This window comes from Rattus norvegicus, chromosome 9, assembly GCF_021556685.1.
Source record: "Rattus norvegicus strain SHRSP/BbbUtx chromosome 9, alternate assembly SHRSP_T2T, whole genome shotgun sequence".
NCBI lineage: Eukaryota > Metazoa > Chordata > Mammalia > Rodentia > Muridae > Rattus > Rattus norvegicus.
Window position 1 is genome coordinate 94,946,631 of NC_141542.1, and position 13,489 is coordinate 94,960,119.

The 13,489-nt window shown below is 45.6% G+C and overlaps 1 protein-coding gene across 3 annotated transcripts in view; it reads left to right on the forward strand.

The window, feature by feature from the left end:
• Sgpp2 (sphingosine-1-phosphate phosphatase 2) overlaps positions 1-13,489 on the forward strand; it is a 119,562-nt gene that overhangs the window by 76,579 nt on the left and 29,494 nt on the right. The window contains exons 3-5 of one of the 3 annotated variants that reach the window (XM_087565469.1): positions 5,895-6,074; positions 8,820-8,909; positions 12,614-12,707. In XM_087565469.1, coding sequence (XP_087421595.1) covers positions 5,895-6,074; positions 8,820-8,909; positions 12,614-12,682 — 339 coding nt within the window. In that variant the 3' untranslated portion in view covers positions 12,683-12,707. 3 annotated transcript variants of the gene reach the window in all.

The window sequence follows — 13,489 nt, forward strand, 5'->3', positions numbered from 1 at the left end:
TATGAATAGCACTTCTGTAGATACCCATGTGTAGGGCATATGTACATGTATATGTGTGTATGTATATACAAAATTTTCCAACTCACTTGGATAAATGCCTAGTATGATTTACAGACTATGATGAGTATGTTTAACTTTGTAAAAAAAAAACCTTTTAAAATTGTCTTTTAAAAGGATCTTAGAATTTTGCTTTCCTGCTAGTGATGACTGGACGTTTCTTTTACTCTGCATCCTCACCAGCATGTGGTATTGCCAGGTGTCTGGACTTTAGCCACTCTGTTATGTACACCGATGTGTCTCACGTCTGATTTAATGTCTAACGGATGACATGTGATGTTGAATGTTTGACACCCCAGACCCATCCTTTTTTCTCAATTCTGTCAAACCTGCAACTTCTATTAGTTTTATTTAGTGTTGGGGACTAAACCCAGGGAACATGATAGCCAAACTCTCTCCCATGGATCGTGAACCCGAGTTGGATCTTGAGGTATTTATCTTAGACCTTTCAGTTGGGCCAGTCCAACAGTTGTCCTCAGAAAGACAGAAGGGAAAGACAGGATGAAACACAGAGGATAAAGTAATGTTACCCCAGAGACAGGGACTGTAACAAGCTGGCCACTGATCAAAGAGTGCTCACACACACCAGAAACTGGGGAGAGGCAAAGAAAGTACTCTGCCCCAGAGCCTTAGAGCAAGCATGGATCAGCTAACTTCTCACTTCAGACATCTGACCACCAAGCCCTAAGTGACCATTAATCCACTTTCCGTCGCTGCAGTTTCCTAGTCTGGACATTTGTATGAGTAGCAGCATGCAGTGTGTTTCTATTCTGTGTCTAGCTATCTAAATAGCACACTAACACCTTTTACATTCTGAGTATATAATATTTCTACTTTCTTGGCACAAAATTACTGGGTAACACAACCTACTAGACGTGTGTTCCTTAAGTTCAGTATCCCTCGAATCACTTTAAACTCCATCATTGTCTGGGCGTGTCTACATGAGAATACCTCATAGGGCAGCTGAGCCTCTCAACCTGAGCATTTGTATGGGTGTCCCTAGTATGCCAAGTGCAGTCCCTAGGTCACAGAAGTGTTATGCAGAAGTCACAGATCCAATAGGCAGCATTTGCCCCAAACCTTGAGAAGCCCCAATGAAGTACGAATAAGCTGGGGCCCAACCTTCCTTCAGTTCATACCAATAGGGGCAGCCTTGGAAACACTGGTGCCTGTTCAAATTGTATTTTGAAATATATTTAGTATTTACTTGTTCAGCAGAGGCTTCAGACCAGAGTACCACAAGAGGCTTTTTAACAAGGCAAAAACTGGAGGGTCACCTAAAACCAGTTTTCACACGGTATGGTTCTGTTTATTGGAAAGCAGTCAGCATCCCCAGCCTCCTCCCAATCCACACTGGTGGTACCTATGGTCATACCACCTATGGTCATGGCACCTATGGTCATGCCACCTATGGTCATGGCACCTATGGTCATGGCACCTATGGTCATGGAACCTATGATCATGCCACCTATGGTCATGGCACCTATGGTCATGGCACCTATGGTCATGGAACCTATGATCATGCCACCTATGGTCATGGCACCTATGGTCATGGTACCTATGGTCATGGCACCTATGGTCATGGTACCTATAGCCATACCTAACCTGCAGAGCATCCATTGCTGTGAGAACTAGTGACTAATTAGTCTCATGATGAAAAACATTTCCACATATATGGAAGGTTCTGGGGTCACACTCCATCAATTTCTTCTGCCTTATTAGTTTGATTTCTTGCTAGTGGTCATTCTCCTGATAGTTATGAATCTACTCTATATTTTTACATTATTAAAAAGAAAAAGCAACACAAAATATCTTCCAAATTTCCCCCTCACTGCTGGCCTGCATTGCATTGGTCTCTCTTACCTGGATGCTACATCATCTTCCTAATTGCTCTCCTCCCAGCCATTCCTGAGATTCCCGCTCTAGCTCTCTCCTTGGCATCAAAGGTGTCTGTTAGACACGGAGGTCAGATCAAACCGTGCTTCTGCCGGGATCTCCAAGCAGAACCTCATCACCAGCCATCCCCAACACAGACATCTGTTCCTTACGGTTCAGGAAAACTGGAAATTATCTTTTCAGACATAATTGACAGATGTTATGACCAATTACCTCATTAAGATAGAGTTCACATAATTCTCAATTATCCCTTTAAAGAATAGAATCAAATCATCTTTAATGTATTCATGATGTTCGTGCATATTTAAAATGTCCAGTTTGGCAAACTCTGGCATGTGTGCCTGTCCCGGTGTTACTACCACAATCAGGATAGCTAATGAAAATATCCAGGGATGGAGAATAGTTCGGTGCCTGAAAGCTGAGTACTGCTCTTACAGAGAGATCTGCGGGATCTGCGGGATCTGCAGTCAGTTCCCAAACACCCGTAGTTGACAATTCAGAACCATCTGTAACTCTAGCCCCAGAGATCACACACCCTCTTCTAGACTCTGTGGACACCTGCAGTAGTGTGTGTGTGTGTGTGTGTGTGTGTGTGTGTGTGTGTGTGTGTGTGTGTGTGGTGTGTGTTTGAGTATGCACACATGCTCCCAACCTCCTCGTATTCATTTGTGACGTCTCCACTTCCTAGCAAATATTCACTTTCTCTCACTATGAGGTAGATCACATCTTTAAGAATTTTGTATAAAGAGAAGCATTTAGCTGTGCCGTTTGCTTTGTGTGTTGCTTCATTCTTTGGTATCGTTCTGAGCTTCGTCTCTATTTAAATACATGTCAACAGCTCAGGCTTTAGTTGTTCCACAGTAACGTTCAACAGAACGAAGACACCACCTCTCACCTTCTGATGGGAGTTGAGCTGTTTCCAGCTTGGGACTGTTAACACAGGAGCAGACAAACAAAAGCTGCAATGGGTGTTGACATGCAACACTTCACGTGGCATGTGCTCTCGTTTGTTGTGAGGGAATGTCTAGTGTGCCATGGCTGGATCACATGACGAGAGTACTCTTAACGTCATCAGAAAATGCCAGACTTTTCCAGAGTGTCTGGGCATTTGAATTTTCTCAGTGCATAAGAGAACTCCGGAACTTTTAATCCTTGCCACTGACTGATGTGGTTGGGTTCTGTTTGCCTTAGTCCTTCTGGAGGATGTGTGCTACTGGGCCTCATTTGTCCAACTCCAAAGGTTCGAGTCTCCTAGTAAGTTGCAAGGCACTCCCCACTGTCACTTATCCAAGCCTCTGCTCATGCTCTTCTGACAACCAGAACACCTCTTTCCCTTCACTCCTCTGAATTAAGCCATTTTCCCTTAATTAATACGCAGCCCCAGGGTCTTTGGACCCATGTATCCTCCCACGCATATCTACTGTTCGAGTCAGCTTTGTGTTACTGTAACAAAATGCCTGCAAGAAGAAACTTAAACAAAGGAAATATTCATTCTGACTCACAGTTTTGAAAGTTTGAAGTCTGTAAGCCCTGTTGTTTAGGCCTTGTGGTGGGTGAGGTAGCATATGCTCGTAGAGGAAGCTGCTCACTTGTGGCAGCCCGGAAGCAAAAAGAAAGGAAAAACAAGCTAATGGCCAGCCTACAGTTTAGTCCAAATTAAAACTCTGTAGATGACTTCCTGTTGAATGTTTTCTTGTGTTTAACTAGACTCTGTGCAGCCCTTTTCCCTACTTAAGGCCAAGGAGGGGTTGGGGATTTAGCTCAGTGGTAGAGCGCTTGCCTAGCAAGCGCAAGGCCCTGGGTTCGATCCCCAGCTCCAAAAAAAAAAAAAGGCCAAGGAGCTGATACAAAGTTGGTACATCACAGTTGGCGGTCCAAAGCAGCAGTAGCAAGGACAGAAGGCCATACTGTGAGCCAACCCTTTACCTGTGTCTTAAAGATTTCAGGTCTGTTTCCTCTTGTTTAAAGAGAGCCATTAATGTATCTATTTTCATTTGGATTTTTCTTTTAAGTTGGAAACAGTGTGTAGGTGTGGCAGTCTTTTTAAGTGACCTGAACAATTGTCCTAATTCTAAACATCCTTTGAGCATAGAAGGGAAAATAAAAATATAGTCAAAAGGACTTGTAAACTTCAAGAAAATTAGATTTGGTTCAAGTATTACCCAATCTCTCTTGATGTTATGATTTTAAGATTTCCAGACTGTGAGTTTTCAGTATTTTGATTGAACTAGAATTTGTCATTTATGATTGTGACATTTTATATATTTTGGTGGTGAGGAAGGGGTAGAGGTGGAGTGTTTTTAGCAGCTTCTGAGAAATTCTTGGTAGTCTGTAGTGTTCTTCTACATTTCCCCAGATAATAGCTGGATGTGGTTTTACAGGTCCCCAGGAGGGAGGTGGAGACATAAAAAGAGTGTCTCCAGGAGACTCATTCTGGTAATCAGGGATGGTAAAGAGGCTTTGTTTCAAAGTCCATTGGAAATCGCAGTGACGGAATTCAGAGGCTATCAGTGAGGCTTTACAGCCTGGGGATATGTCCTGCTGTGCCCCACAGCTTCTACCGGGCTTTAACTCAGGCACTGTGCCTCCCTGGGGGGATGCAATGCCCAAATTAGCCTGCCACTTGAAGTGTGGAGAGAACGCACCAGTGTGTGGAAATTCCTGGCAATCGGCTGGCTAGTCCAAATAATTTTGAAATAGTCCTTCGTGTAAGAGTTCCATTGCAAGGCAAGATGACTCCATCCACCAAAAGCTAAGCGAAGCCTTGGTGACTGTGGATACTGTTGTCATAGTTAAGATGAGAAGCTGCCTCACGACTAAGGCCATTGACACACTGACCTGTGCAGGGAGCCTCCTGTCAGAAAGGGGTCCTGAGCTCCTGCATCAAACAAAGGCTGCAAGGAAGAGTGGGAGGGAGGGAGACAGGCAGATCCCCTCAGGTAGATGGACTGGAGAAAGAGAGGGAGGAAAGAAGAAGTGAAGGGGAGGGGAGAGGGAGAGTAGAGAAGAAAGGAGAGGTGAGACAAGGCAAGAAGAAGAAAGGAAAGGGAAGAGGGGAGGGAAGAGAAGTTCACCTCTGGTGGTACAGTCTGCCAACCGTGGGCCATGAGTTGAGTTACAAAGGACGGTGCTTGGCCACACTGCTCTCATCCCCAGTTTCATGGATCCTGGTATGACCTCATAAAGTTCATTGACAAAACAGATGAGTCTGTGGTTGACAGCCCCATTCATTCACTTTTGAAATCATGAACAGTAAATCCGGGTTCCTAGCTTCTTCTTAGAAGAAAAGATGGGATAGGGGCTGGATCGATGGCTCAGTGGTTAGGCACACGTGCTACTCCTGCAGAGGACCCGGTTTGGTTCACAGCATCCACAGGGCAGCTCACAACCATGAGTACCTCTAGTTCTAGGGAATCTGATGCCCTCTTCTGAGCTTTGCCATCACCAGGCATGCTGTACAAATACACACGTGCAAGCAGATCACTTATCTTCATAAAATAAATCAAAAAATGTTTTAAAAAGAGGAGGTAAATAAATCCAAAACAAGTTTTAAAAAGACGAGGGGAATTTCTTCATGAAATGTCCTCATGGGGGTGAAAAAAATCTTTCGAACAAATTCCAGGCTGGCCTCAGACAGGGGTTTAAAGCATGTTCTCTGAAGACTCCCTAGTTGGCCGAGAGCGGCGCCGGACACATACACAAAGCTGCTTAATTGTTAGGGATCTGATGAAGAGGCTCAGGGGATGCCTCCGTTGATAAAGCACTTGCTGTGCCAGTCTCAAGACCCGAGTCTGCCCTACAAGACATTCCCAGTGAGTGTCAGGTCAGACAGAGGGCAAGGGGGATCCAGGAGGCAGACTGGGAACTGCAGATAAAAGATATTTAGATTCAGTTGTCATAACTTTTTAGGTTTTACTTACCTTAGACCTCTGGCTTTTCAGTTGGTGATGTACATTGGCCAGGTGGCCAAGGACATCCTGAAGTGGCCCCGGCCCTCCTCTCCTCCCGTTGTGAAGCTTGAAAAGAGAGTGATTGCAGAATATGGAATGCCATCCACCCACGCCATGGCCGCCACCGCCATTTCTTTCACCCTCCTCATCTCCACCATGGACAGGTACCAGGTAAGGTTGGGGAGGCATTCATGTCCCCTACCACTCTTGTAGAGAGCAGAAAGAGGAACAATTAACACTGTTTTTGAGGGGCATTAAGATTTATGAGGTTAAAACTGAAGGAACTGTGAATCCTATAGGGGTGTTGAAAAATTTCTTCATAAACTGAGCATCTAGTTTGAGTGGGGGTGGGCCCCAGACCGAAGGGCACAGTGTGGGCTGCCTGACATTGTCCTCTCCCTGAGGAAGTGTTTATCAGAGCTATTGCCTAGACAGACGGGAACCTCTACTCTCTGGGCTTGCAACAGACACAGAAGGTTTACAATCCTTGTAAGTGATCTCCTCCAGGGCAAAGACAATTCCACCAAATCCCTGTGCCAGACTCTGGCCTGGGGCGGAAGAGTCGGGAACCCCCAATTACCTTCCGAGAATGACTCTGCCCCTGGTTAGGGACCAGCTCTTTTATTTGAGAACGATATAAATGACAGGAGATTAATAATGTTGAAAACAGGAGAATTCCATTTAATATTTACTTAGATAATAATTATAGTAAGACCTTTTCAAAATTACGTGATTGCTGCAAGGAAAATTCTTTTTTCCCCTGCTATTTGAGACACATCACCTTGACTTGGTGTTTAATTTCATAAACGTTACCCACTAGCTATTGGAAGGTTCAGATTTTGTCGAACCTGGTGTCCTTATACAGTTAAGTGGAAGCAGTGGGCCCCTCCTGCTCTTTACTCCAGACATCTGCATCTGCTCCACTCGTCAGGTAGACGCTTCCGTCAGCCAGCATGGTTGGAAGAGGTCAGGACTGGATCAGATCTCAGGTCCACCTCTACAGTAGTCTTCTAGCGACATAGATATAGATCCATTTTCTTGCTGGCACATGGACGTTCATAAGGAATGTATCCAACCAGCGGTGACCACTGTGCTGTAACTTGTTGAAATGCCATGCCAGGACCCCAAAGTATGAGGTCCCCAGGACTGTCTTGAGTTCATGCTGACTTTCGAGCTAGGTTTCACCCATACTCCACTGCCCAGCAGGACACAGTGGGCCCCTGGTGCCCAGTCGAGTACACAGAGTACTCAGAGAGACCTGTGCTGTCATTTAGGGGGAAACAAATCATCAAGGACAGAATATCACAGTGGTAGGAGTGTGTTGCCATGGAAGGTTTTCAGATCCTGGTGGATGAGAAGCGTAGGACAGACTTGTCTTTAAAGGCATGCCTGAGGGACTTCGGTCCATTGCGGGGCACCTCTTAATGTTTACATCACCAAAGTTTGCTGCAAATGGTGTCAGACTACAATGAGCAGTCACCTGTTGGGGCATTTTATGTTAAAACCAAAATACATTCTTACTTCTCAAATCAATCAAATCAAATGCCCTTCTAATGCCCTGTAAGGAGAGGCTGGCTGTAGGAAGAGAGAAAGCACTCACTTTAAAATATTCCTGCTCCCATTGTTTCCACAAGGGCAATCATCCGTTCATTCTGACATGGCTCCTGGGCTGCCGCTTCCCCTAGAAATCCAAACACTCCCTTAAAGCTATCCAATTACGATGTCCTTTATGGCTGGTACAGTGTGGTAATATCGCTAACACCTGAGCCAAAGTATGATTTCTTTCCTATTCAGCCTTTCCTGATGAATCCACGCAGCTATTGGGTTTAATTACCTACAAACAGCTCTAGGGCTGGAGAGATGGCTCAGCGGTTACGAGCACTGACTGCTCTTCCAGAGGTCATGAGTTCAAATCCCAGCAACCACATGGTGGCTCACAACCATCTGTAACAAGATCCGATGCCCTCTTCTGCTGTGTCTGAAGGCAGCTACAGTGTACTCATCATATATAAAATGAATAAATAAAATCTTTTTAAAAAAAACAGCTCTAAATGTGGATCTGCTAATTTAACTGTGCATCAGAGCTAATATCTGGCTGTGGGAGTGTACTCACTTTAAATCTCTTCTGTTGAAAAGCTGAGGATAGGGCGACAAAAGATCTTTAAAGAGAAACTACCAGCTATGGCCACGTAAACTTGTAACCCCAGCACTCTGGAGACTGAGATAGGATGATCACACATTTAAGGAAAGCCTGGGCTACATAGTAAGATTTTTCTTTTTTAAGAGAATATTTTCAACCAAGTGTTACTGGACTCAGTATTACCTGGGAAAGAACAGAAGAATAATGGCCTCTGGTTCTGACTGAGCTCCTGACTGTGTGGCTTTGTGCATCTCTCGCTGGCTCCGGTTGTGAGGAGCACACGTGATGATTGGCGGGAAAGCATCCCGTGTTAAAGTCACTGTGGCCGTGACTTACTGTCATGGTCAAAGGCATTCTCACTTATAAAACAGCACTGATTACGGACCCAGAACTGTACTTTAGGCATCTTCTCCTTACCTGTCCTCATTTTTAAAATGTTTTCAGATGATTAGATTGCTGGCTTGAATAGGGAATGTAAGACTCAGCCTGGCAATTGTTTAGAATGAACCCCATTCCTAACTGTGATGTCAAATCAGTCTGACCAGTCGGGTGGTGCCAGCCTGGAGCCTTGGCTACTAAAGAGGATGGGACGAGAAAATCACGAGTTCAAGCCCACTGCCAGTAACTTAGAGTCTGCGTCATGGTGGAAAAGAATCAAATTAAAGGGGGCTAGTGGTGGAATGCCTACTTAGCTCTAAATTCACACACACATGGGGGTGGGGGAGAGTAGCATTCATCTGAACGTGATCTGTTGTCTTTATTTCTCTCCTCTGCAGTACCCTTTCATTTTAGGCCTGATCATGGCTGTCGTGTTCTCTACACTGGTGAGTCTCAGCAGACTCTACACGGGGATGCACACAGTCCTGGTAAGGCTGGAGGTGGGAGTGGGGGTGAGGATGGGGGTGGGGGTGGGGGGCAGGCCTTGTGACTGAAGAGCATTTGGTCTAAGTATCCCTGTGCTCCTTAAGCTGCTTACTTAAGCTTGGCTCCTTGGAGTATACCTATAATCCTAGCTGCTCAGGAATCCGGCCAGGGGGATCCCGAGGTCTATGCAATGCAAGAAGACTATCCCAAACCATTAAAGTTAAAAGAGGGCTGGAGACTGCAGTGCCCTGCAGGGTTTGTTAAAGGAGACACTGGGAATGTAGAAATGACAGACCCTGAAGGCATGACAGTCACCCCTACGGAAGAGTTGGAAGCAGGTGAGCTCTGCCCACTCTGAGGAAGGGAGCCTGTGTCACTCAGCACATTTATCTGGTAACCCGTGAGGAGGAGGAGGAATCAGTCTCAGTTGGGGTGGGGGGGTCTCGTAGGGGATAGTTTCACAGGGGTGGGTGTGTGGTTGCTTGGTTTTGTACACATTGTCAACATCAGTGGAAGGCTTTGGTGTTACCATGGGTCTCAGGCTTTGGGGTCCTGACTTGGCCGTACCAGTGTCAACAACACACGTCCACGCCGTGCTTCACTGACTCCTTACTCAGGACGTCCGTTTCTCCCCACATAAGTGTCTCAGTGGCAGAGCCCCTGTCTTCCCTGTTCAAGGCTCTTGGTCCAGTTTTTGGCACTACAAAATCAACCAACCAATCATCAATCAATCAGTTATGGAAAGTTTCAGAATGGGTAGGGAGGAAGGGGGAAAAAAGTGAGGGAGGAAAGCAAATATTAAGATAAAGCCAGACTTGGCAGGACCCTGTAACCTCAGTATTTGGAAGATGGAGACAGAAGCTTGAGGTTAGCCTTAGGTACATAGTGAGTTCCAGGGAAGCTTGGGGTGCGTGAGGCTCTGTTTGAAAACAAAACAAAACAAACCATCCTGGAGTAATGACAATAAAGTGAAATGCATAGGTTGTCGATGGGACAGCGTATCTTTCTGGAACAACTGACAAGAGAAAACAGTTCTCTTGTCTCATGACTTGAGAGAGAACAGTCCTTCATGGTAGAAGAGGGATGACAGGATTTGTGGAGGCAGGAATGTGTGGATTGGACCCAACACCTCACCCCAGTGTACCAGGAGTCAGAGAGAGGCTGATCAAGGAGCAGGCTCAGACTACAACCTTTATGACTGTCCCTTCAGCAACTCATTTCGGGCAGCCAGACCCCATCTTCTAAGAGGCTCCACAGCTTTGGAAAGTGGTACTATGTGGAACACTGCACTACGAGGAGACCGAGTGTTCAAACACATGAGCCTGTGAGGAACATTCCACACTGAAACCATAGACAGAGCTAGACTGACTTCAGAGATTGAAGACTGGCTAAGGGCAGCCAGCACTTGGGGCTTTCTTATCACATTGGGTCACTCCAGACACAGCAAACAGGGCAGAGTTAGCATCCAAGCTCAAGGATGTGAGAGAATTCACATGGATCCAAGTAGGTCCTCACAGACTTGCCGTGAAATCCTAGGGTTCCTGTTGTCCTTGGATAGTCAGGTGGGTTGGAATCATAGCTTCCTTTCTTTTTGTACTTTTCTGGGTTAGAGCTGGTGGGGGACTCAGGCAGCAGCATATGCATTTAGAAGTTTGCCTATCCTCCTACCATATAAACAGTATGGTGAAAAGTCCTTGAGTATTCAGGGTCTGATGCAGCATCCAGCCAGGGAGTTGCAGATCATAGAGCTGGTTGTGGTTTGCCACAGAGGCACATTTCTCATTCCGCCCCGTACAAGAAAGATGTCTTTAAAAAGAAATGGACCTTTGATAGCAGTCTTCATCTCAGCTATGAAGCTGCAAGACATTAGCAAAAGGCCTCATCAGGGACTCAAGAAGGACTGGGCGGATAGATGGCCTTCCCTGAGGACTGAGATCGCATGTAGCAGTGGAAGGATGGGTCATCGTGGGAAAATGAAAACGGGGTGCTGGACGAGAGCAGCTGGAAGCCTCAGAGGTATGCAAATAAGGCTGGGATGAGGCTCAGTTGGGGAAATGCTTGCCTAGCCTGCACAAAGCCTGTGGTTCCATGACCAGAACAGAATAAAACCGAGCACGATGTCATATAACTGCAATCCCAGCCCCCAGAAGGTTGAAGCAAAAGGGTCAAAGTTTAAGGTTATCTTCAGCATATAGCAAGTTTGAGACCATCGTAGGCTACATAAGACAATGAATGCAGCAGATTCCATAGTAAATAAAATATCTAAGTATAAATGAACACACCTGGCATATGTTTACATAGGTATACCGCCCCTAATCCAGGCCCCAGCAGTTCACTGTTTGAGTGAAAGGGGGCCCAGATCTCAGAAGCACCGAAGAGGCCGTTAAGACCGTGTTGCTCTGCCTACCAACTTCTCTTCTCTCCTTGCTTCTCTATCCCAGCACACACTGCATCTGCTGGCTTCTGAGGTGGAGGGGAGGGGAGCCTAGCATTCTCAATTCGCCACACCACTTCTCCACATGACAAAGAAGTTCTCTGCAGATCCCTTCCTAGACCTCAGTGTGGAACTCCACAGAACTCTCCTGGGTGTTCCGGCATTTCTTTTATCTGGTGCTACTTTTTAATTTCCATAGGTTTCCATTTTGGAGAAAAAAAAATCGATCTCAGGTTAAAATTAAAACCAAAGAAAACCCAGGAATGCGGAGCTCCAGACACAGAGAGAAAACACACAAATCCACTTCAGTGAAACATAGTTACATTTTTTTTTCTTTCTCTTTCTTTTTTAAGCGGCTTTTGGAGATGGAGAGGCAGATATTTGAGGGAAGATTGATTGGGCCTCTCATTTAGATGCAAGGAATGATTGCAGCCATTCTTTGGAAAGGATGGAGTGAGGGCCCAGGGCAGCTCCCCTCCTTCCTGGTCTTGTTCCACTGTGGGAGCCCACTGGCTTTCTCTTACTCAGTTCTGCCTTGTCGTGCAATCCAACACTGGCTCAGGCCCAGAGTGCATCAGGCTGCAGGACCAGGGCCTGGCTCAGGGCACCATGAGTCATGACATCCTAATAGCAAAGGGAGTGGCTGTTAGCAGAGTGGGATGTGGGTAAATTATAGGTTACTGCAGTTCTGTATTCAGCTTGATAATTTCTCATGGGTGTCAGGCTTAGAACAAGATCTAGGGACACCTTGATCTCTAGGAACAACCCATCTGCTCTCCTGGGTCTTGGAGTCTACTGAAGGAGGTGATGTGTGAACTAGCGGTAACAGCATGAATGCTGTGATTAGCAAAGGCACAGCTGGCCCAAGCCAACGAAGATAATATGATTTGTTCCCAGGATACCTCAGAACAATCCCCAAGAGGCAGTAGCCCCACCATCGCTGAATCCCCTAGAAATCTTTGTCTTTTTTTTGTACTGTCTGATGGTTTCATACCCATGTATAATACATTTTAGTTTCACCTCTCTTCCCCTCTCTCACTCCCTCCAACTGAAACCTTCTGCCTGAGAAGTCTCCTTCTTACTTTCATGTCTTCTTCATGTGTGGCTCTTTGAATTTAATTCAAACTGTGTGGTGGTTTGAATATGCTTGGCCCAGGGAGTGACACTATTAGGAGGTGTGACCTTGTTGGAGAAAGTGTGTCACTGTAGGTATGGGCTCTAAGACCCTTATCCTAGCTGCCTGGAAGCCAGTCTTCTTATGTTTGCCTTCAGAACAAGATGCAGAACTCTCAGCTCCTGCTGCACCATTCCTGCCTGGATGCTGCCATGCTCCTGCCTTGATGATTATAGATGAACCCCTGAACCTGTAAGCCAGCCCCGATTAAATTTCATTATGTGAGTTGCATTGGTCATGGTGTCTGTTCACAGCAGTAAAACCCTAAATAAGGCAAACTGCTTCTCCAAGGTGGAAGGCTATTTATTGGAGCACTGGACAACTTACCAGTGGCCACCCAACTGAAGAAAATGACTCCTGTTCCATTAATATCCAGTCATCCCTCAGGAGGTGTGGGACCATGTGGATCCTCCCATGGATATCTTGAAAATACCTCTGGACATAGCTGTGTACCCACAGTTGTAGCAGCATTAGTCACACTAGCAAAAGAAAAACAAAACTTGGAAACAATCTGTGTCTGTTGTTAAATGAAGAGATAAACAAAATAGAGTGCATGCCTACAGTAGAGCGTTATTCAGCCTTAAATAAGCAGGGCATTGTGACTCGTGCTGTAACGTCGGCCTAAGGTATCATGTTAAGCGAAATAAACCAGTAGCAGACAAATATTGTGGAATTTCACTCAACTGAAGAATTTTTGGGTAGTCATTTTAAGTGACAGAAAGTCAAATATAGTTGTTGCCAGGACTGAGGGTAGGGGGACGGCATAGGAATTATTTCTTGAGTAGAGAAGGTGGATTTTGCTCTTGGAGAGTTCTGGAGATGCATGCCAGGGGTGGGCGCAGAGATGTGTTGTACCTGGCACCATTTTCAATTGGTTAAGATAGTGAAATGTATATGATGCTTGCAGGAAAATTACATTAAAAGTTTTACTCAGGGGCTGGGAGGATAGTTTGAGGGGTAAAAATATTTGCCAC